The 19,951-nt window shown below is 34.5% G+C and overlaps 1 protein-coding gene across 10 annotated transcripts in view; it reads right to left on the bottom strand.

Annotated features, from left to right (window-relative positions):
* AP3B1 (adaptor related protein complex 3 subunit beta 1) overlaps positions 1–19,951 on the bottom strand; it is a 259,225-nt gene that overhangs the window by 118,114 nt on the left and 121,160 nt on the right. For all 10 annotated transcript variants that reach the window (XM_042988960.1, XM_007079816.3, XM_042988982.1 and 7 more), the window contains 5 exons: positions 18,858–18,912; positions 18,698–18,769; positions 15,471–15,533; positions 12,258–12,390; positions 5,570–5,679 (listed from right to left, as the gene is read on the bottom strand). In XM_042988960.1, coding sequence (XP_042844894.1) covers positions 5,570–5,679; positions 12,258–12,390; positions 15,471–15,533; positions 18,698–18,769; positions 18,858–18,912 — 433 coding nt within the window. The remainder of the gene's footprint in view (positions 1–5,569; positions 5,680–12,257; positions 12,391–15,470; positions 15,534–18,697; positions 18,770–18,857; positions 18,913–19,951) is intronic.

A 19,951-nucleotide genomic window follows, 5' to 3' on the forward strand; every position in this document is an offset into this window, starting at 1 on the left:
TTCATCAAACGAAGTATTCCCCCTTTGGCCATGTCCTTTGGCCACAGTGTACAATGGCTCCCTTATAGGCTAGATGTAGGTTTGTCATATGTGGCCTTTATTATGTTGAGGTATGTTCCTTCTACAACCAGTATGTTAAAGGTTTTTATGTGCTTTTTATCTTTCACCTTATTGCTGTGATATATTATATTTATTGATTTGCACGTATGAAACCAGTTTTGCATCCTAGGGATAAATCCCATTTGGTCATGACGTATAATCCTTTTGATGTGTTCCTGGAGCACCTGGGTGGCTCAGTCAGTTGAGTGTCCGACTTCGGCTCAGGTCATGATCTCGTATTTCTTGAGTTTGAGCCCCGCATGGGTCTCTGTGCTGATGGCTCAGAACCTGGAGCCTGCTTCAGATTAAGTGTCTCCCTCTCTCTCTCTGCCCCTCCCCCATTCACACTGTCTCTCAAAAATAAACATTAAAAAAAATTTTTTTAAATGTGTTCTTGAATTCAAGGTGCTAATATTTTGTTGTAATTTTTCATCTATATTTATCATGGATATTAATCGATAGCTTTCTTTTCTTGTGGGATCCTTACTTGCTGTTTCTTAACTTTTTTCATATCTTTTCAAAGAATCAGCTCTTGGTTTTACTGATCCTTTCTATTACTTTTCTGGTCTCTATTTCACTTATTTCTGCTGTGATCCTTCTTATTTTCTTTCTTCCGTGAGCTTTGGGGTTTATTTTGTTCTTTTTCTAGTTCTTTGAGATGTAAAGTTAGGTTGTTTTTTGAGATCTGCTTTCTTTCTTTCTTTTTTTTTAGGTTTTAACCACTTTTGTAAGTTTTATCTTCTTTTTTTTTCCTTTATTCTTTTTAATTTTATTTTTAAAAATTTACATCCAAATTAGTTAGCATATAGTACAACAATGATTTCAGGAGTAGATTCCTTAGTGCCCCTTACCCATTTAGGTCATCCCCCTCCCATAAGCCCTCCCGTAACCCTCAGTTTGTTCTCCATAGTTATGTCTCTTCTGTTTTGTCCCCCTCCCTGTTTTTATATTATTTTTATTTCCCTTCCCTTATGTTCATCTGTTTTGTTTCAAAGTCCTCATATGAGAGAAGTCATATGATTTTTGTCTTTCACTGACTAATTCCACTTAGCATAATACCCTCCAGTTCCATCCACGTAGTTGCAAATGGCAAGATTTCATTCTTTTTGATTACTGAGTAATACTCCATTGTATATATATACCACATCTTCTTTATCCATCCATCCACCGATGGACATTTGGGCTCCTTCCATACTTTGGCTATTGTTGATAGTGCTGCTATAAACATGGGGGTGCATGTGTCCCTTTGAAACAGCACATCTGTATCCTGTGGATAAATGCCTAGTAGTGCAGTTGCCGGGTTGTAGGGTAGTTCTATTTTTAGTTTTTTGGGGGAACCTCCATACTGTTTTCCAGAGTGGCTGCACCAGCTTGCATTCCCAGAGATCTGATTTCTTAATATGTGTGTTCATTGGTATAATCTTTCCTCTACAATTGCTATAAAGTTTCAAACCACTTTTCCTGCATACCATAGTATTTGATACATTGTATTTTCATTTTCACTTGTTTCAAGATAATTTTTTCCTTCTGATTTCCTCTTTGACTCAATGGTTGTTTCAAAGTGTGCTGTTTAGTTTCCATATATTTGTAGATCTTTTCACCTTCCTCTTATTTTTTATTTCTAGCTTCATACCACTGTGGTCAGAAAAGACAGCTGCTATGATTTTAAGCTTCTTACGCAAATATCAAAGCTACTCTCTTAACCCCTACACCTCTCATACACAATCTATGAGAAGTCCTGGCTTTGATAACTGGAATCAATATTAAGAGTAGATACAAAGACAAAGGCACTCTCTGCTGAGAAATGTGGTGGGAGCTCAGATGCTAACACATTTCTGTGAGTCTTACTCTTAGCTTTAAAATAATTATATAACTGCCTTGCAAGCTTTACTAACACCTTGAGGGGAAAGAAAATTTCATCACCAGAGATATTAAAAATTGGTCCTGATAGGCTCCAAATCTTGCCTTGAACCACACAAATATGACCCCTCTTAAGAACATCAGAGTACATATCACCCCAACTTCAAAGAAAAAAATAATACATTTCCCCCAAACTACAACTCCATTAGTTACAGAACATTAGTTTTTAACTTTAACCACCAATGAAGGGACACAATGGAGAAGAGTTTGAAGGAAAACCAGACAGAAGCCATGGAGAATGTTTCAAAAGGGAAGAAGCAGTATATGAAGTCAAATGTTAACAAAAGATCATGAAAGACAAATGAACAGCAAATTATCCACTGGGTTTAATAAGAAAACAGTGAGTGACCCTGGCAAAGGCAGTATTAGTGGACTAGTGGGGAGGCAAAATCAGACTGTGACAGACTGAGGAGTGAGTTTTAGATCAGGAAATAAAATTCTTTTCAAGTAATTCTTCAAAAAAACCTTAAGTTTTAAAGGTAGAAGGGAATGAAATAAGACCTAATAATAATGACAGCAGACACTTATGTAGTACCTATGTGCCAGAAACATCCTTAAGAGCTTTATATATATTAACTAATATAATGTTTATAAAATATGAGAGGTTGTCTTTTTTTTTCCACTATCATTTCACAGATGGTTAAAGTATAGAAGTTTTAATGGAAAAACACAGAGATGGTAAGTGGTGGAGCCAAGATTAATATTTGGTTTTAATTCTTTAAGTACAATTTTATGATTTATAGAAAACTTGGAAGAAAAATAAACAGAGGTTTTGAGTACTCTTCACACAGATTCCCCAAATGTTATCAGCTTACTATATATTTGCTTTACTTTTCCATACATACACAGATATTTTGCTTTCTAAATTGGTAACAAGTTGTAGACTTGCCTTTCAACACCAAAATACTTCGGTGCAAACTTCATAATAAAAGGAATGCTCTTACATTACTACAGTAAAATGATTTAAAAATTAGGAATTTAAACAGTGAACCAATACTCTTATCTAATCTACAGATCTTATTGAAATTTTTCCATTTTTCCCTACCAAGTCCCTTATAGCAAAAGAAAATTAAAAGTATGTGTAGCATTAAGTTGTCATATCCTTTTAATCTCTTTTAATGTGAAAAAGGTCCTGAATTTTTCTTTATATTTCATGATACTGGCATTTTTAATGAGTGCAAGCCAGTTATTTTGTAGTATACCTTCATCTGAGTTTGTCTCATGTTTCCTCTTGATTGTATCCAAGTTATTCATTTTTGGCAGAAATGCAACAGACCTGAAGCTGAGTTCTATTCAGTAGGTCATATCAGAAGGTATTTGATCCCATTGCTGGCAATGTTAACTATGTTCATTTGGTTCATGCAGCACCTGTCAGGTTTCTCCATTGTGAAAGTCAAAAATCATTAACTTATGCTTCATAATGAAGTATCTTATGAGGGTATACTTTGAGACTGTACAGATATCCTCTTACTACTCAAACTTTCACCCCCTAGTTTTTAGCATTGCTTGATGATTCCTACCTGAATCAATTATTGTTGTGATAGCTTGCAAATGGTGATATTCCAATTCCATCATGCCTTTCATATTTATTAGTTGTTTTGCATTCTAAGAAAGAGCTTCCCTTTCTCTCATTCATTCATTCATTCATTCATTCCAGTGTGGACTCAAGAGAGTCTTACCCTATTCAATAGGCCATAATTCTTTTACTGTAGTTTATTTTGTTGTTCAAATTGACCAGTGAGAACCCCTTCGAGCTGGCTCTTTGTCTTTTTGACATATCTCCATCATTCTGTGAGCATTTCCTCGCTTTTTAAAGCCCAACAATATGTTCCAAGATCATCTTGCTCTTCCCTTGCCCTAGTTCTGAAACCAGTCATTTCTCTAAGCAGCCCTGGTTTCCTTTGAGTGGTGAATGGAATTTAAAAACCAAGGTCTACCATAAAAAAGGAATGCAGTACTACATTCTAGAACATGCACAAACCTTGAAAATATGCTAAGTTAAAGAAGCTAGACACAAAAGGCCACTTGTTATATGATTCCATTTATATGAAATATCCAGAATAAGCAAATCCATAGAGACAAAGTAAATTACTTTGTCAAGAGCTGGAGTAAAGGGAGAATCAGGAGTTTGAGCCATGGGATTCTTTTTTTATTATTATCTTCTATTTTTTAAAATTTACATCCAAATTAGTTAGCATATAGTGCAACAATGATTTCAGGAGTAGATTCCTTAATGCCCTTTGGCCATAATTTAGCCCATCCCCCCTCCCACAACCCCTCCAGCAACTCTCAGTTTGTTCTCCATATTTATGAGTCTCTTCTGTTTTGTCCCCCTCCCTGTTTTTATATTATTTTTGTTCCCCTTCCCTTATGTTCATCTGTTTTGTTTCAAAGTCCTCATATGAGTGAAGTCATATGATTTTTGTCTTTCTCTGACTGACTAATTTCACTTAGCATAATACCCTCCAGTTCTATCCGTGTAGTTGCAAATGGCAAGATTTCATTCTTTTTGACTGCCGAGTAATACTCCATTGTGTGTGTGTGTGTGTGTGTGTGTGTGTGTGTGTGTGTGTGTGTATGTCTGTGTATACATACACACACACACACCATCTTCTTTATCCATCCATCCATCGATGGACATTTGGGCTCTTTCCATACTTTGGCTATTGTTGATAGTGCTGCTATAAACATGGGGGTGGCATGTGTCCCTTTGAAACAGCACATCTGTATCCTGTGGATAAATGCCTAATAGTGCAGTTGCTGGGTTGTAGGGTAGTTCTATTTTTAGTTTTTTGAGGAACCTCCATACTGTTTTCCAGAGTGGCTGCACCAGCTTGCATTGCCACCAACAATGCAAAAGAGATCCTCTTTCTCTGCATCCTCACCAACATCTGTTGTTGCCTGAGTTGTTAATGTTAGCCATTCTGACAGGTGTAATAAGGTGGTATCTCATTGTGGTTTTGATTTGTATTTCCATGGGATTCTTTTATTAGAATGATGAAAACACACTGGAATTACACAGGAGTGATGATTGCACCATCTTATGAATATACCAAAACCCACTAAATTATATAAGAGTGAATTTTATGGTATAAAATTATATCTCAATTAAAAAAACAAAACAAGATCTGGGCACTAGCTTTGCTCATTTGTATTCGAGTATTATGCATGTAGCCCCTCTCAAAGGACAACTTAAGAAATAGATGTTTGTATATCCAATATATGCATTCAAATCTATACATATAAACGTGGGTAGACACATACACACATGCATTTAAACACTCACATACATCTAGAATATAAAAACTTATGAAGTTTACACTGCTATCTCCAATTCCAATCTAACACTACAGCATTTATTGCATCCTTCCCCTTTTTCAGATTTGTAATTCCCTTCCACAACAGTGTCAAATCTTAGAAGCAGGATGTGAATCCAGATAGTTAAGGTTTCTTAGCCACTATACGTTAAGATATCCATTTATTTTAACACTATAATTTACTGACAAATATCTAGTTAAAATTCAGGAAAGATCGCTTAATTGGTACTCACAGTGATACTGTCCAAGAGTTTAGCCATATGTTTAATAATTTCACCATGTTGTGCAGGTTGCATTTGCAGTAATTTCTTAATAACAACCACACTTTCAGCAACAACTATTTCTGAAAAAGACAGAGATCATTCATATTACATACGTGTAATGCAATTCAAAGGCAATATTCTTGGTCAAATGTAAATTTAAATTAACAAAATATTATACGTGTCTTAATGACGAGGTGAAAACTATAACCAGGAATAAATTTCCAAATTTTGGGGGTTCACACTGTTTTAAGCAGAAGAGTACACTTAAATTTCTAATCTCTGCTGTTGCCTCCTAGCTTCTGATACCCCTTTTCAATACCTGCCTCTTTGAGTCAAAAAAGGAAAGTGAGGTTCAATTTTGCTACACACCATAATGTTCAAGTGTCTGGTTTTTAACTATAGCTTTCAAATACTTGATTTCTACCACAGTGTGGTAATTAAGTATTTATACAGTTCTTTGATTCCTATCAATTATAAAGTGGTAATCAAACACCTACAATCTAAGTAACTTTTTTCCAATTCTAAAGAAAACAGCAAACTAAAAACAAAAATTCCTTAAGTGGTATGTCCAGACAAGTGAGTAGTAAGGATCATCAGTAGTAAGAAAGGTGTTACTATAGAAATAACAGACTTCAAAGCCAGAAAGAGTAGGTTTATGCACTGGAATGTCTCCATTTGTTGCATGAATCCACTCTCTGCCTTTTGTGACCTACTCTGTGCCCACAGAGGTTGACCTCTGTGGACTGCATCAACCAGACTCCCTTACCCCTGGCTTCCAGCTGTGTTTAGCTGATAGGAAGCACCAGCAGGAGATCAAGGGCAGGAGGAGAGCATATTTGCTATCCTCGCTCTCTCTACTGCAAGGCCTCCCTTGGCAGTGCATGCATTCCTCTTCGGAGAGTTTCAGTTCCTGGGAGTGGCTCTCTCCTGCTGAGTCTGGTCCCACTCCTCACACCCCTTCCCTTCAATTCTAGATCTGATAAAGGGGCTTCCCACTGTTGCTAGCCCGTTAGCTCCAACGTGTTACGTCATACCTTCTTGGTTTCCCTTAATCCTGCCCACACCTTATGGGTAGTTCCTTCATTAAATTCTCTTCAATCTTTCCTTTTAAGTGTGCCATCTGTTTCTTGCCAGGGCCTTACTAATATAATAATTGGCAGTGGGAGTGGCTCCAAGGAAGCAGATCCTCAAACGGATTCTGAGACTCAGTTATCAAACTTAAGTGGCTAATCACTGGTCCAGAGTTGCATTTATGGTGGCACCAGCAGAGAATTGTTGTTGAACTAGGCAGAGCACCTGAACTTATGGAATGAATCTTGCATAAACAATTATTAATGCTAGTGATGCCAAAAAAATAAGTCAACAATGCCTTCACTTATTACTTTGACATTTTTTATTAATAGGGCTTCATGGATATTAGAGCTTCCCTTGGCATACACAACAAAGATTTATTTCAATATCATACTGAAAATACCAAGATTTGTGTTTATTCTTTTCCCTGAAATATATTTTCTTATCTAGCTCCCTTTAAGAATATAAGTGAAATTTTTATCACTCTAATCATTATTAAATATACATATTTCAAACTATATATACCTTTTTCTCCAGTGGAATGATAAATCAGTGTTTATACAGTGCTTCAGTTTACAAAATGATGTATTTCTTTCTCTACTCATGGTAACATATGGTAGGTATCTTATTATCATTATTTTAAAGATGAAGAGAGAAATGGACTAGAATTATATGACTTTGTCCAGAATTCAAACTCAGAACGTGAATGTACAATTTTACTTCAAAATTCTAAGTTACTACATACAGCTATTACTTTTATAAAGACTACTGCTTTGAGCTTTGATGCAAACAAAGATTAAGATCCTGCTCTTGTCAAACTTACATTCTAGTAAGAAAATTTAAATGGTTATATAAGTAATTACGATGCAAAGTAAAATATGGTAAATGTGGTTTTAAGAATCTACAGTATAAAAATTTATATTTTTAAAATATATTATAGCAAAACTAGACTAAGAAAAAATATTGTATAATTTTAATTATCCACATGCAGAGGCAGGATTGGCTACAGTTGATATATATATTTGGCATCATTTATCTTTCGTGCTGTATTACTTTCCTATTACCACAAACTTAAAGGCTTACAATAATACACATTTAGCATCTTACAGTTCCGGAGTCAGGAGTTAACAGTTTAGCCCTTATGGGGCTAAAAGCAAGGTGTCAACAGGACCATCTCTATGCGGGTTCTAGGAGAAAATCCATTTTTTGCCTTTTTCCAACCTCTACAGACTGTCTGCATTCCTTGGCTCAAGGCCCCATTCCAGCAATGGCATCACTTACAATCTGTGCTTCTGATATCTGACTTTGTTGACCTTCCTCCTTTGCTTAAGAGGATGCTTTTGACTTCCATCTCAAGAATCTTAATCTCGGCAAAGTCCCTTCTGCCAGTTAAGATAGGATATTCGCAGGTCCTGAGCATAAGGACCCGGACGTCTATGAGGGAGGCATGATTCTGTCTACCCCAAGTGCCTTCTTATCCCTTCCTGTAATCACACCATACTTTTCCTTGATACTATCTCCTGTTTTTCCAAGATTCCAGGACTGTGGTGCTGCTCTATCCAAAGCACAAAATGATCCTGTGTTCTGACCTTTCCAAGCTTTTTCCTTGTCCTTAACAAAACTTAATGGCCCTTACTCTAGAAGTACAACCTACTATTTTTTAATTTTATTTTATTTTGATAAGAACAGTGAACATGAGATCTACCCTTGTACCAAACTTTATTTATTTTTTGACGTTTATTTATTTTTGAGAGACAGAGAGAGATAGAGCATGAGCAGAGGAGGAGAAGAAAGAGAGGGAGACACAGAATCCGAAGCAGGCTCCAGACTCTGAGCTGTCAGCACAGAGCAAGAGACAGGGCTCGAACCCACGGACTGTAAGATCATGACCTGAGCCAAAGTCAGATGCTTAACCGATTGAGCCACCCAGGTGCCCCGCCCCTCATACCAAACCTTAAAATGTACAATACATTGTTGTTGACTATAGGTACAATGTTGCACAGCAAATCTCTAGAGCTTATTCAACTTGCTTAATTAACTGAAACATTAGGTTTGCTGTTTAGTAATTGCCCATTTCCCTTTTCCTCCATCTCCTGGCACTGCCATTCCACTCTCTGATTCTATGAATTTGACTATTTTAGGTATCTCACACCAGTGGAATCATTCAGTATTTGGCTTTTTGTGGCAGGCTTATTTCATTTAGCATGTGTTCCAGGTTACTATAGTCTACTATTATACTCATTTTGCAAATGAAGAATCTGAAGCACAGGGAGATTGAGTAATTTATTCAAGATAACATTAACACTCAAACACAGGTAGTCTAGTTCTGCATACAAGCAGATAGCTCACCATAAACTAACTGGTCAGTATACAAAAGGACTATAATACATGTTTTTTATATTACTGTTTTCATCTATTAGACTGTTAACTCTGTAAAGGGAAGAACCTTTTTTTATAGGCTGAATGAGTACCTCATTCATCTATTCAACATTTACTAAATACCCCAACTGATTCGTTTTCAATAAATTTTTACTGAAATATATAAAACTAAATGAAACACAAAGTAGTCCTCTGCCCCAATCCTTTTAGTTTACAGTAGATGGTAAGGTTATTTAGGCAAGCAAATTTTGCTAATGTATTACCTGAAGTAAGTTAACTTACAGAATTAAATTATCTTAAGCCAACTGAAATGCAGATTTCTCATAAAGATCCTTGAGAAATTATCAAATTAACCTTAGTGATGCTGAACTATTTTAGGCAAGCTTCAAGTCAGCCTTGAAAAGCCCTCTCCATGTCAAGAAGAGAGAACATAAAAAAATAAAAAGCGAAAACAAAAATCTACACATCTAAAAACAATATGTTGAATATAGGCAAAAAAGAATGGAGCTGAAATGTTGCACCTATGGTTTTAAGATACATTATCTGAAGAGATGATGAGGTATTTGAATTAACAGAAAATCAAGAATCACAGATCCCTAGAGCCTCAAAAGATCTTAAGAGATTTTAAAGAAACTGAGCCCTCATTCTTGATACCTATTCCTAAAAGCAGATCTTTTAATAGGAGAAAAAAAGGGGCTCTATTGTCAGGAACGGTCACTATAAAGCTAAAAATACTAATACTTTCTTGAATGCTACTGATTTTAATATGAATATTCTCTTTATTTGTTTTACCAGTTACTTTTATTGAGGTGTCCAAACTACAAAAGTGTAGCTCATATAATAAATAATCAAAGAATCAGATACTATAGGCTAATGATGATTATGTAACCAGAATCAGGACACTATGATTTAAGTTTCTTAATATTCAAACTGTAGGAAAAAAGCCATGTTGTAAGGATAGTTTTGATTTACCAAAAACAAAAGTCTAAACATTAAAATATGAGAGTTTAAATTAGTAAATCCTCCTACCTTTAAGAGTGAACATAGATTATATTTGTCCCCCATTATCTAATTATAAAACAATCTATTCTTCCCTTCAAAGTGTTATAAAGATAGAATATTCGTCTTTTAAATTAAAGTCAATAAAAAATATTGTTCAAGACTTTAATATATTATAAAGCTGAAGTAGAGATAATTGCTTTAAAATACACAACTTGCAAATTTCACATGAGAAAAAAGGGTCAAAAACTAAAATTCAGAAACCTTGAATATTCTTTTGTATTTAAAAGAACTAATGAATATTCTAAATAATTTGTAGTACTTTTTATATGTAACTAAATTTTAAAAGAATAATTTACCCTGGAAAACTTTGGTTCATCACCTTTAATGTTCTGGAGATACTTTCCCAAGAAAAGCACTACATAAAACCAAACAGAAAGTCATTATTAAGATATAGGAAATAAAACATGTTTTTCAACTCACACTTAAAGTGTGACATAGAAACTGAGAAAGGGGCACCTCGGTGGCTCGGTCAATTGAGTGTCTGACTTCGGCTCAGGTCATGATCTCACAGCTTGTGAGCTCAAGCCCCACATCAGGTTTGGTGCTGTCATCCGCGCAGAGCCCGCTTTACATCCTCTGTCACTCTCCCTCTCTGTCCCTCCCCTGCTTGCGCTCTCTCTCTCTCAAAAATAAAGACAACATTAAAAAAAAAAGAAATAGAGACAAAAAGGATGCTATCACTAAATGTAAGGGGGGCCCAGGTGGCTCAGTTGGTTAAGCATCTGACTTTGGCTCAGGTCATGATCTCACGGTTTGTGAGTTTGAGCCCCATGTCTGGGTCTGGGCTGAGAGCTCCGAGGCCACTTTGGATTCTCAGTCTCCCTTTCCCATTTACATGCACAGTCCTTCTTTCTGTGTGTCTCAAAAATAAACATTAAAAAAAATACAAGTAGAAATGGGCAAAATGACTGACATTTAAAACTTAAGCGCCTCTAGTTACCTTCTACAGTCATATTTTTTAAGAATCTATTTCCTTGATAATTTTTGTTGTCACTTATTTAGAATTTTAATATTGCATGTAGATAAATGTTCTACCCATCATATTATCTTGAGTTTGCAGGATTAAGGTTTATAATTTTATGTTCACAATAAAAAAAATCACTCTTACTCGGGGCTAAATTTTGTTTCAATAATATCCTTGGAAGTACTTATCACAATGTTACAGTTTTCTAAAGAGATCTACATGTAGGAATAGATAATTAGGGATAACAGAATTATTGTCATGAAAATATACATAATAATATAAATAAAGTATAAATATAAAATGTATTCAAGTTTCTTATGTTTCAATATGCTTGCTATGTCTAAATATGATGTAATTATACTTAGAATTCCACAAATAATTTCAATGATTTTACACAAAAAAATTAAGCTTTTCTTAAAAAGAATCTCTTGTTTTAATCAAATATACAATCATAATAAAAATCTTCTAAATAGATTATTATAAAGGTGAAAGTGACTAATATTTCTTTCTCCAAAGGGCTTCACTTTCTAAAGCCATACCATAGAAATAACTGACATTTTACCGCAGAACAATATGAAACCTAGATTATGCATTTTACTGGTTATCACCTATCCAGTTTTACAATATGTTTACATGTTGTCTGACTTAACAACATGAAGTGCTTTCAAACTAATGACTGTTAAGTCAAGTTTAATCCTGAATATGAAATTATTAGATGCATTTTTAGAACAAACCTTTGAAGATACACAATAAACATACTTTTTTGATCTAGCCACTTCTCCATGCTATAGTCATTTGCCTGCTTTTAGCACCCTCTGCAGGTGAACCAATATTATATATGACTTCTATGTCATTAAAAGCAGTAAAACAGAACCTTTGTGGAAAGGGTATAATGAAGGTGATTAAATTGTGAAGAAATAAAATAAAACACACTTTCTTAGTTCTTGTTTAAGGAGAAACAAACACTGTTTCCAAGTTAGTTATCTAATTTACTAAAACAACGACAAAGAAGTGTGTGTGGGTCTTTGTATTTCAAAGATAAAATGCTACTTTCATCATGACCATGCTATTGACATACAGGAAACACTAAAATGAGATGTTAAAAAATGTTACAATATGAAGAACATGCCAAGAATATTCAAAGGATAAATTTCTTGAAGTAAAATGACATTGTTAACTTACCATCTCTGTTGGACAAGAGACATACCAGGCCATTGAGGCATGTGTCTGTGACTTCTGAGATGTTGGTTGCACATCTGCCTATAGTTTGAATAGTGGCTGCTGCAAATTCTTTATCCTGGCTTTTCACATAGGTCTAAAAAATACCATTTCAATTAGTTTATACTTTAGGGTACTAACAAGTGAACAAAAAGAACCCTATTGTATTAAGCTTTGTCAGAAATGAAAATTTTATAATACATAACACAATATTCTCATTTATATGCGCAAGAGGTCCAAATGATGACTTAGCTTAATTAAATTTTGTTTTTCACTTAAACAATGTGCCTTAGAAGAGGCGCATTTTCAAGCCAGGTTCATTCACCTGTGGCCACAGAGGCTTGTGATTCCAAAACAGATAGTGGGGAGCAGTCACCCAAAGACAGCAATTAGTTTAAGTGCAAGGTTGAAAGAGATGATGAGAACTCTCTCTTTGGAGGTTTCAGTTCATTTAACCAGCAGCATCTGTGAATCTATGAAAAAAAGGGTTGCTTTTTCAGAGACACTAAATCTAAAGTTGGGAGAAGAGGAGGAAAAGGACAAATATACCACTGACAAACATTTTACTTCCAAAATGGTATTTGAATGTAATAAAACTACAATAGCTACAGTGAGTAGTTCAGTAAAGACTTTATATATATTCATTTTGTAACAAAATGCCACAGTTTTGAAATAGATTTTCTTTAAAAGAACGTTTTGAAAATATAGTGTAGGGGCATCTGGGTGGCTCAGTTAAGCAACCGACTCTTGATTTCATCTCAGGTCACGATTTCATGGTTTATGGGATCAAGCCGCCCATCAGGCTCTGCGCTGAGTGTGGAGACTGCTTTGGATTCTGTGTCTCCGTCTCTCTTGGCTCCTCCCCTGCTCTCTCTCTCCCAATAAATTAATAAAACTAAAAAAATTTTAAAAATATAAATGTAAACTATATATTTATATAAACTTAAAAATAACTGATTTAATAATAGAAAGTTAAAAGATCTTTACAAAATTTACTATAACCCTAACGAATTTCACTTTGATTATAAATTTCTTAATTTAAAATTCAGCTTTTATTGTTTACAGAAATGAGTATACTTTAAATATGCATATTTATATATTATATGTAACAGAATTTAAAATCCCCTGTTCGACTGAATTTTTTTTAAATTTTTTTTTTTTTTAAATAAGCTTTGCGCTCAACGTGGGCTTAAACTTACAACCCTGAGATCAAGAGTTGCATGTTCTACTGACTGAGCAAGCCAAGTGCCCCTCAATGGAATTTTTTTTTCTTTTAAGTAGGCTTCAAGCCCAGTGCAGAGCCCAATGTGGGGCTTGCACTCACGGCCATGAGATTAAGACCTGAGCTGAGATAGAGACTCGGATACTTAACTGACTGAACTACCCAGGCGTCCCTCAAGTGAATTTTTAAAAAAAAGACTGCCAACCTCAAATGAGAAGAACATAATGTACAATTAACACTGGTTCTCTAACATGCCAACGAGGATGTACATTTAAATGGTGCCAAAGAGAAAAACCTAAGAATATCTAAAACCGTACAAATTTTGTGAAAATAGTACAAATAACAGGATAAATACTAAAGAAATAAATAAAACAAATTCTCTTAGTTCCATGGAGGAGAGGTCAATTGTATTTAAAACTGTTTCCCACTTGATGACCTAATTTCCTCAATCAGAATACGTCATTAGAAAAATTCTCTATTTTACTCAAAAAATTACTATTGTAAGTAAACTGAACATATCTATAAACATAACCCATAAAACACACAAATGAGGTACAAATATTAACAGTGATAAAAAGTGGATACATAAAGAATGTATTAGAAAGTCTGACTAACTAAAGGACCTTATGCCCTGATATTAAATGAAATTAAATGAAATCGGTAGATCACCAATATTCTGAAATAGGTCCAATGTATCACTTGTGTACAATTAAACAATGCTATAGAATTACCTGAGACTCACTGTCTACATCCCCAGTAAACCTGACATAAGCAGTAGGTTCACAGCAAAAGGCTACCCAAAAAGATTACCCACAATAAGAAAAGGGCAAACACAAACATTGAGACAAAAAATTAAAAACTTAAAAAAAAAAGCAAATCTCTAAAAATGAGGTAAAAATCAAACCCAAACAATGTTCTATAGCTATAGATTACTGAATAAGAACTTGAGATACTATATTTTCTGGCATATATAAACGTAAGATGACTGAATAGCCATAACATCCTAATTTTATAAGTCATCCTCCTAGGAAAACACACAGCATGAAAGTACAGTAATCCAGTTCTGAAATTATAAATCCTAGACATGCTATAATATTCTACTACTTCTGCTGAAAGTATAAGATCACACAGTTAAGAAAATACAATGCCTATTTAGCTAAAAGGAAATTTAAAATGGGTATACAGGAAGATTATAGCAACAAAGTAAATTAAATCCATAAAAGTTGGGAGTTGGCAAAAACTGATTTGTGTGTAGCATGTGGCACATTTTTACTAAGAAAACTGCTGACGAAATATAAAAACCCATAACACTAAGATTAGGTTTTCTATTGCTGTCATCTACCAACTAAGTGTCCAGCCCTGACCATTCCAACATGAAGGCTATATTCATGAGGTAAGTTTTGAATAACACTCTTCTAAGGGTGTATAGCTGAGAGGCACCTCATCCAAAAGCATTAATGGCTTAAATAAATACAACAAAAGAAAACACTGATAAAAACATCATGACAGGAGAAATTTTAGACCAAAAGTACATAAAGCTAAGAGGACACTGTCTAAAAGAGTATATAGGTCAATGAAACAGGACAAGCAGTTAAGAAGTGAAGCTATTTTCATGAATGCAGAGTATAGACTGATACTGATGACAGCACAGAGAGATGGAATCCTTACCAATAACATAATTTCAAAAAAAACCCAAACAAACAAACCACAGTTATAAACCAGTCTTTTAAATTCAATGAAAGCATGAAGGGGATTACTATTCTATGTCCCTTAAATTTTGAATTTGTAGTTAATGTTTATTCTTGAAAATTTATAAATTTTAGTTCTCAAACTTGTCCCAAATCACTATTTTATTTAACACAATTATCTACTTCTAAACTGAGAATGATGTATATTTGACTGTAAACTGAACAAATATTTTGTAAGTTATTTTATAATTAGCATTATATACAAACCTGAAATTCTCGGAGAAGAGTTGATATGTTGGCTTCATTTGCCAAATTTGTTAAAATTTCAAGCTAGGGTAGAGAAAAGAGTACCATTTTAAAACATAAATAAAAAGGATTAATTTAATAAGGACTAGGCATTTAATACAAAGGTCACTTATTTTTTTAACAAAAGTCACACTGTTACAAGTATTCTGAGGCATAATGCCCTTCAGATGAATTTTTGTCTTCCTACATCTCCAAAGAGAAGACAGATAATTATATAATGCTTAAAAATAATTAGGAAAAAAGAGAATCCTACATCTTCCCTGTTTGTCCCAACTTTACAATTTATATTTAATTAAAAACGATTTTTTTTGGTTTATTTTTGAGATTGAGACAGTGTGAGCGGGTGAGGGGTAGAGATAGAGAGGGAGACACAGCATCTGAAGCAGGCTGCAAGCTATGAGCTGCTAGCACAGAGACTGATGTGCTTGAATTCACAGACTATGAGATCATGACCTAAGCCAAAGTCGGATGCTTAACCAACTGAGCCACCCAGGCACCCCTATATCTAATTAACCTAAACAATTTGAGGTGGCTGGGCTTTTTCCCCTCTTTGTTAATAAAGCTAGAAAACAACTCGTCTTCCATGTAATATCTCTGTTTTTCCAGATACTAATTAATTCTCTTGATTTGTTCTCATTCATTCTACCATCCTAAATACTTGGGACATTTTAATTCTCTCTTCTGGATTTACAGTTATAAGAAATATGCAATTACAAGTGCTTCTCCAAAAGACTCACTAAGAAAGTTCCAGTTTTTACTCACAAAAAATATTCAAAAAATCTGAAGGAAAGCATGAAAAAGGAAAAAAGGAACAGAACAGATAGCATAAACAGAAAATAAACCACAAGATGTATATATGTATGTAGCTACATGGTCATATCATGCTCCATATACATGGTCATACCAATAATTACATTTAAAATAAATGGTCTAAGCGCACCTGGGTGGCTCAGTCAATTTAGCATCTGACTCTGGATCTCGGCTCAGGCCATAATCCCATGATTCATGAGTTCAAGTCTCATGTTGGACTCTGTACTGATGGAGCAGAGCCTGCTTGGGATTCTTTCTCTCTCTCTCTCTCTCTCTCTCTCTCTCTCTCTCTCTCTCTCTCTCTCTTTCTTTCTCTCTCTGCCCCTCCCTTACTCATACTTGCATGCTCTCTCTCTCAAAATAAATAAATCAACTTTAAAAAAAAAAAAAAAAAAAAAAAACCACGGTGCCTGAGTGGTTCAGTTCGTTAAGCAACCAACTTCAGTAAAGGTCATGATCTCAAGTTTGTAGGTTCAAGCCCCACGCCGGGCTCTGTGCTGACAGCTCAGAGCCTGGAACCCATTTCTGATTCTGTGTGTGTGTGTATGTGTGTGTGTGTGTGTCTCCCTCCTGTCCCCCTCTGGCTTGTGCTCTGTCTCTCAAAAATAAACAATAAATAAATAAATAAATACATAAATAAATAGTCTAAACATTCCAATTAAAAGGGTTGGACTGTAGAAGTTCTTTATATTTTTTGAGTCCTAGTCATTTCTCAGATACAGGTACTGGGAATTTTTTTTCCCAGATTATGGCTTGACTTTATTTTATTTTGATGAAAACATTTTAATTTTTTAAAAACAATCTCAAACATATAGAAAAAGTAATAAGAACTATTTTAGTTTGAATCATTTGAGAGTTACCAATCTGATACCACATCATCCCCAAAGACTTCTGTGTATGTTCCTTACAAACAAGGACATTGTCCTACAGAACACAATAGAATCAAGAAAGTAACACTGACACATGCAATCATATTCCCATTTAAGTTTTACAAATTATCTCAATCCTATAACATAAATGGATCCAGTTCAATACCACACATTGAATTCAGATGTATCTTTAGTCTCCTTCAGCCAGAAACTTTTTCAGTCTTTGACCTTTATAACCTTGACATTTTGGATGATGAGAAACCAATTATTTTCTAAAATATCCTTCCATTTGTCTTTTTAATGTTTATTTATTTGGTGGGGGGGGGAGAAAGTAGAGGAGGGGCAGAGAGAAAGGGGGACAGAGAATTCTAAGCAGGCTCCATGCTGTCAACACACAAACCAACATGAGGCTTGATCTCATGAACCGCGAGATCATGACCTGAGTTGAAATCAAGAGCAGGACCCTTAACCAACTGAGTCACCCAAGCACTCCTAAAATATCCTTCAATTTGGATGTGTATTAGATTTTTGTATAATTAAACCCAGTTTCCATGTGCATACCCAATCATTCCAACATTTGCTGAGAAGTCCATCCTTCCCGCACTGGTTTGTAATGTGTTCTCTATTACATAGTACGTTTTCATACACATTGATCTGTTTCCACACTTTCTATTCCATCCCACTTATTTTTCTGTCTAAATATCACATTGTTTTAATTTTTTTTTTTTTACATTTATTTATTTTTGAGACAGAGAGAGACAGAGCATGAACGGGGGAGGGTCAGAGAGAGGGAGACACAGAATCTGAAACAGGCTCCAGGCTCTGAGCTGTCAGCACAGAGCCCGACACGGGGCTCAAACTCATGGACCATGAGATCATGACCTGAGCCGAAGTCGGACGCTTAACCGACTGAGCCACCCAGGCGCCCCAATATCACATTGTTTTAATTATCATAGCTTTATATCCCTAACTACACTCTGTTCTGCAGTTATTATGCCCTGAACACAACACTCTTTCATAATCTCTGTGTTAGCATAAACTGTTCTTCTGTCCTACTCCCAACCCCACAAATTCCCAATCTACCAACCAAAATAAAAAAATTCACAAAAATATTATTCTTTTAAGATCCTCTTAAACATCAACTTTTCTACAAGTATTTTCTAAATCCTAGAGAATTAACCCCATCTTTCTTGTTCTACACAGTACTCAATTCAAATCTATATAATATCATGAAAACACACTAGGGCTGAAATTATCTATTTACATGACTGTCTCCTTCAGTATACTATGAGTTATTCAAGGTGCAGGTAGCATGTATAAAGTCTGTACTATTAGGATGCAGCACAGAAAGTGGATATAATAATACAGTTGAGAAAGCATAAAGAAAATCCCTAAGTGTGTCTGTGTTTTTTAAGAAGCAGGTCTCCATTTTGCAGATACTAGAAGCTACAGCAATATCTTCAAAGTAAACGTGTACTAAGGACACCTGAAAAATAAGCACATGCATACCTTCAGTGTCTTGATCATAGTTGGATCAGTTGATCTAACATAGAAACTCTTCAGATAAGGTTCAAACATACCCTAGATTATAAAAAATACATATATAAATACATTTATGATACTAATGCATTCATTTCTCTCTTGAATTATGTGTTCACAATGTACGTACCTTTCTTTGAATTGACATAGTTGCTATATTCTGTAGGACAATATACTGCACCTCCCTAGAAATTAAAGGAGAATTTTTACTGCATATATTTTCCAATTACGTATCTTTATGTAAACACTATATTAAAGAAAAAAAACAGCAATAAGGTTCATATTGCATTCAACTTGAATATATTAAAAAGTTTTTAGTAAATTTTAGATACTTTTAAATATCTTCTTTTTAAACACATTTTTCCTATAAATTATTAATAAATAGGATTTGATTCATCATTAGAAAATTAAAAACCAATTTTATAATCCTGTAACTCCTAAGATGTAAAGCCAATACTGTAGCTTCTCTGAACACATGCAAGGAAAGTATTCTTAGGGCTAAGGGAATAAACATAACCACAGTATTAACATAAACTCTTGGTAAGATGCTCACTGTGTCACTCAATTATGAATTATGACTAGAGTGAAAAGATAGAGTAAAAAAAAAAAAAAAACGTCATGTTCTTTTATGTCCAAATAGCTAAGACATGAAGGTAGAAATGAATCTGGTATAAAGCTTCATGTGAAAGATGCATTCCAGATCCTCTGATAACCTTTGAGCTGGCTGTAGAAAATAAAATTATTGAACTGATAAAAAGGAAAAGAAGAGAAAAGAACAGTAACACAAAGGACCTCACTAAGGAATGGCAAAAGTCAGCCCAGGGCTAAATAGTTATGGTGCTGAAGTCACGTTAAAGACAAAAATAAATATGCATCTTCCCCCCGCCCAACTCTATTAGTAGAGGTAAGCACTCACTGAAAAAAAATTTTAAATTTAACTAATTATTAACAATATATTCAGGGTAAGGTAAATAGCTGAAACAATGTTATAATTCTTAATACACAGTAAACAAAACAAATGATAAAAATCTGATATTAAACTTTGCCAAAACATTTTCAATCTCTTTGGGCTTGAGGTTAAAAACATTTTATATTTATCTCTAACCTAGAGATAAATTATGTAAAGGCTTTAATCATGATCCCTTAAGTATGAAATCTTATTGATATAATACAAAACCATGTAATAAATGTCTGAAAGACAGATGACATTTATTCAAACATTAC

The sequence above is a fragment of the Panthera tigris genome, chromosome A1, assembly GCF_018350195.1.
Source record: "Panthera tigris isolate Pti1 chromosome A1, P.tigris_Pti1_mat1.1, whole genome shotgun sequence".
Taxonomy (NCBI): domain Eukaryota; kingdom Metazoa; phylum Chordata; class Mammalia; order Carnivora; family Felidae; genus Panthera; species Panthera tigris.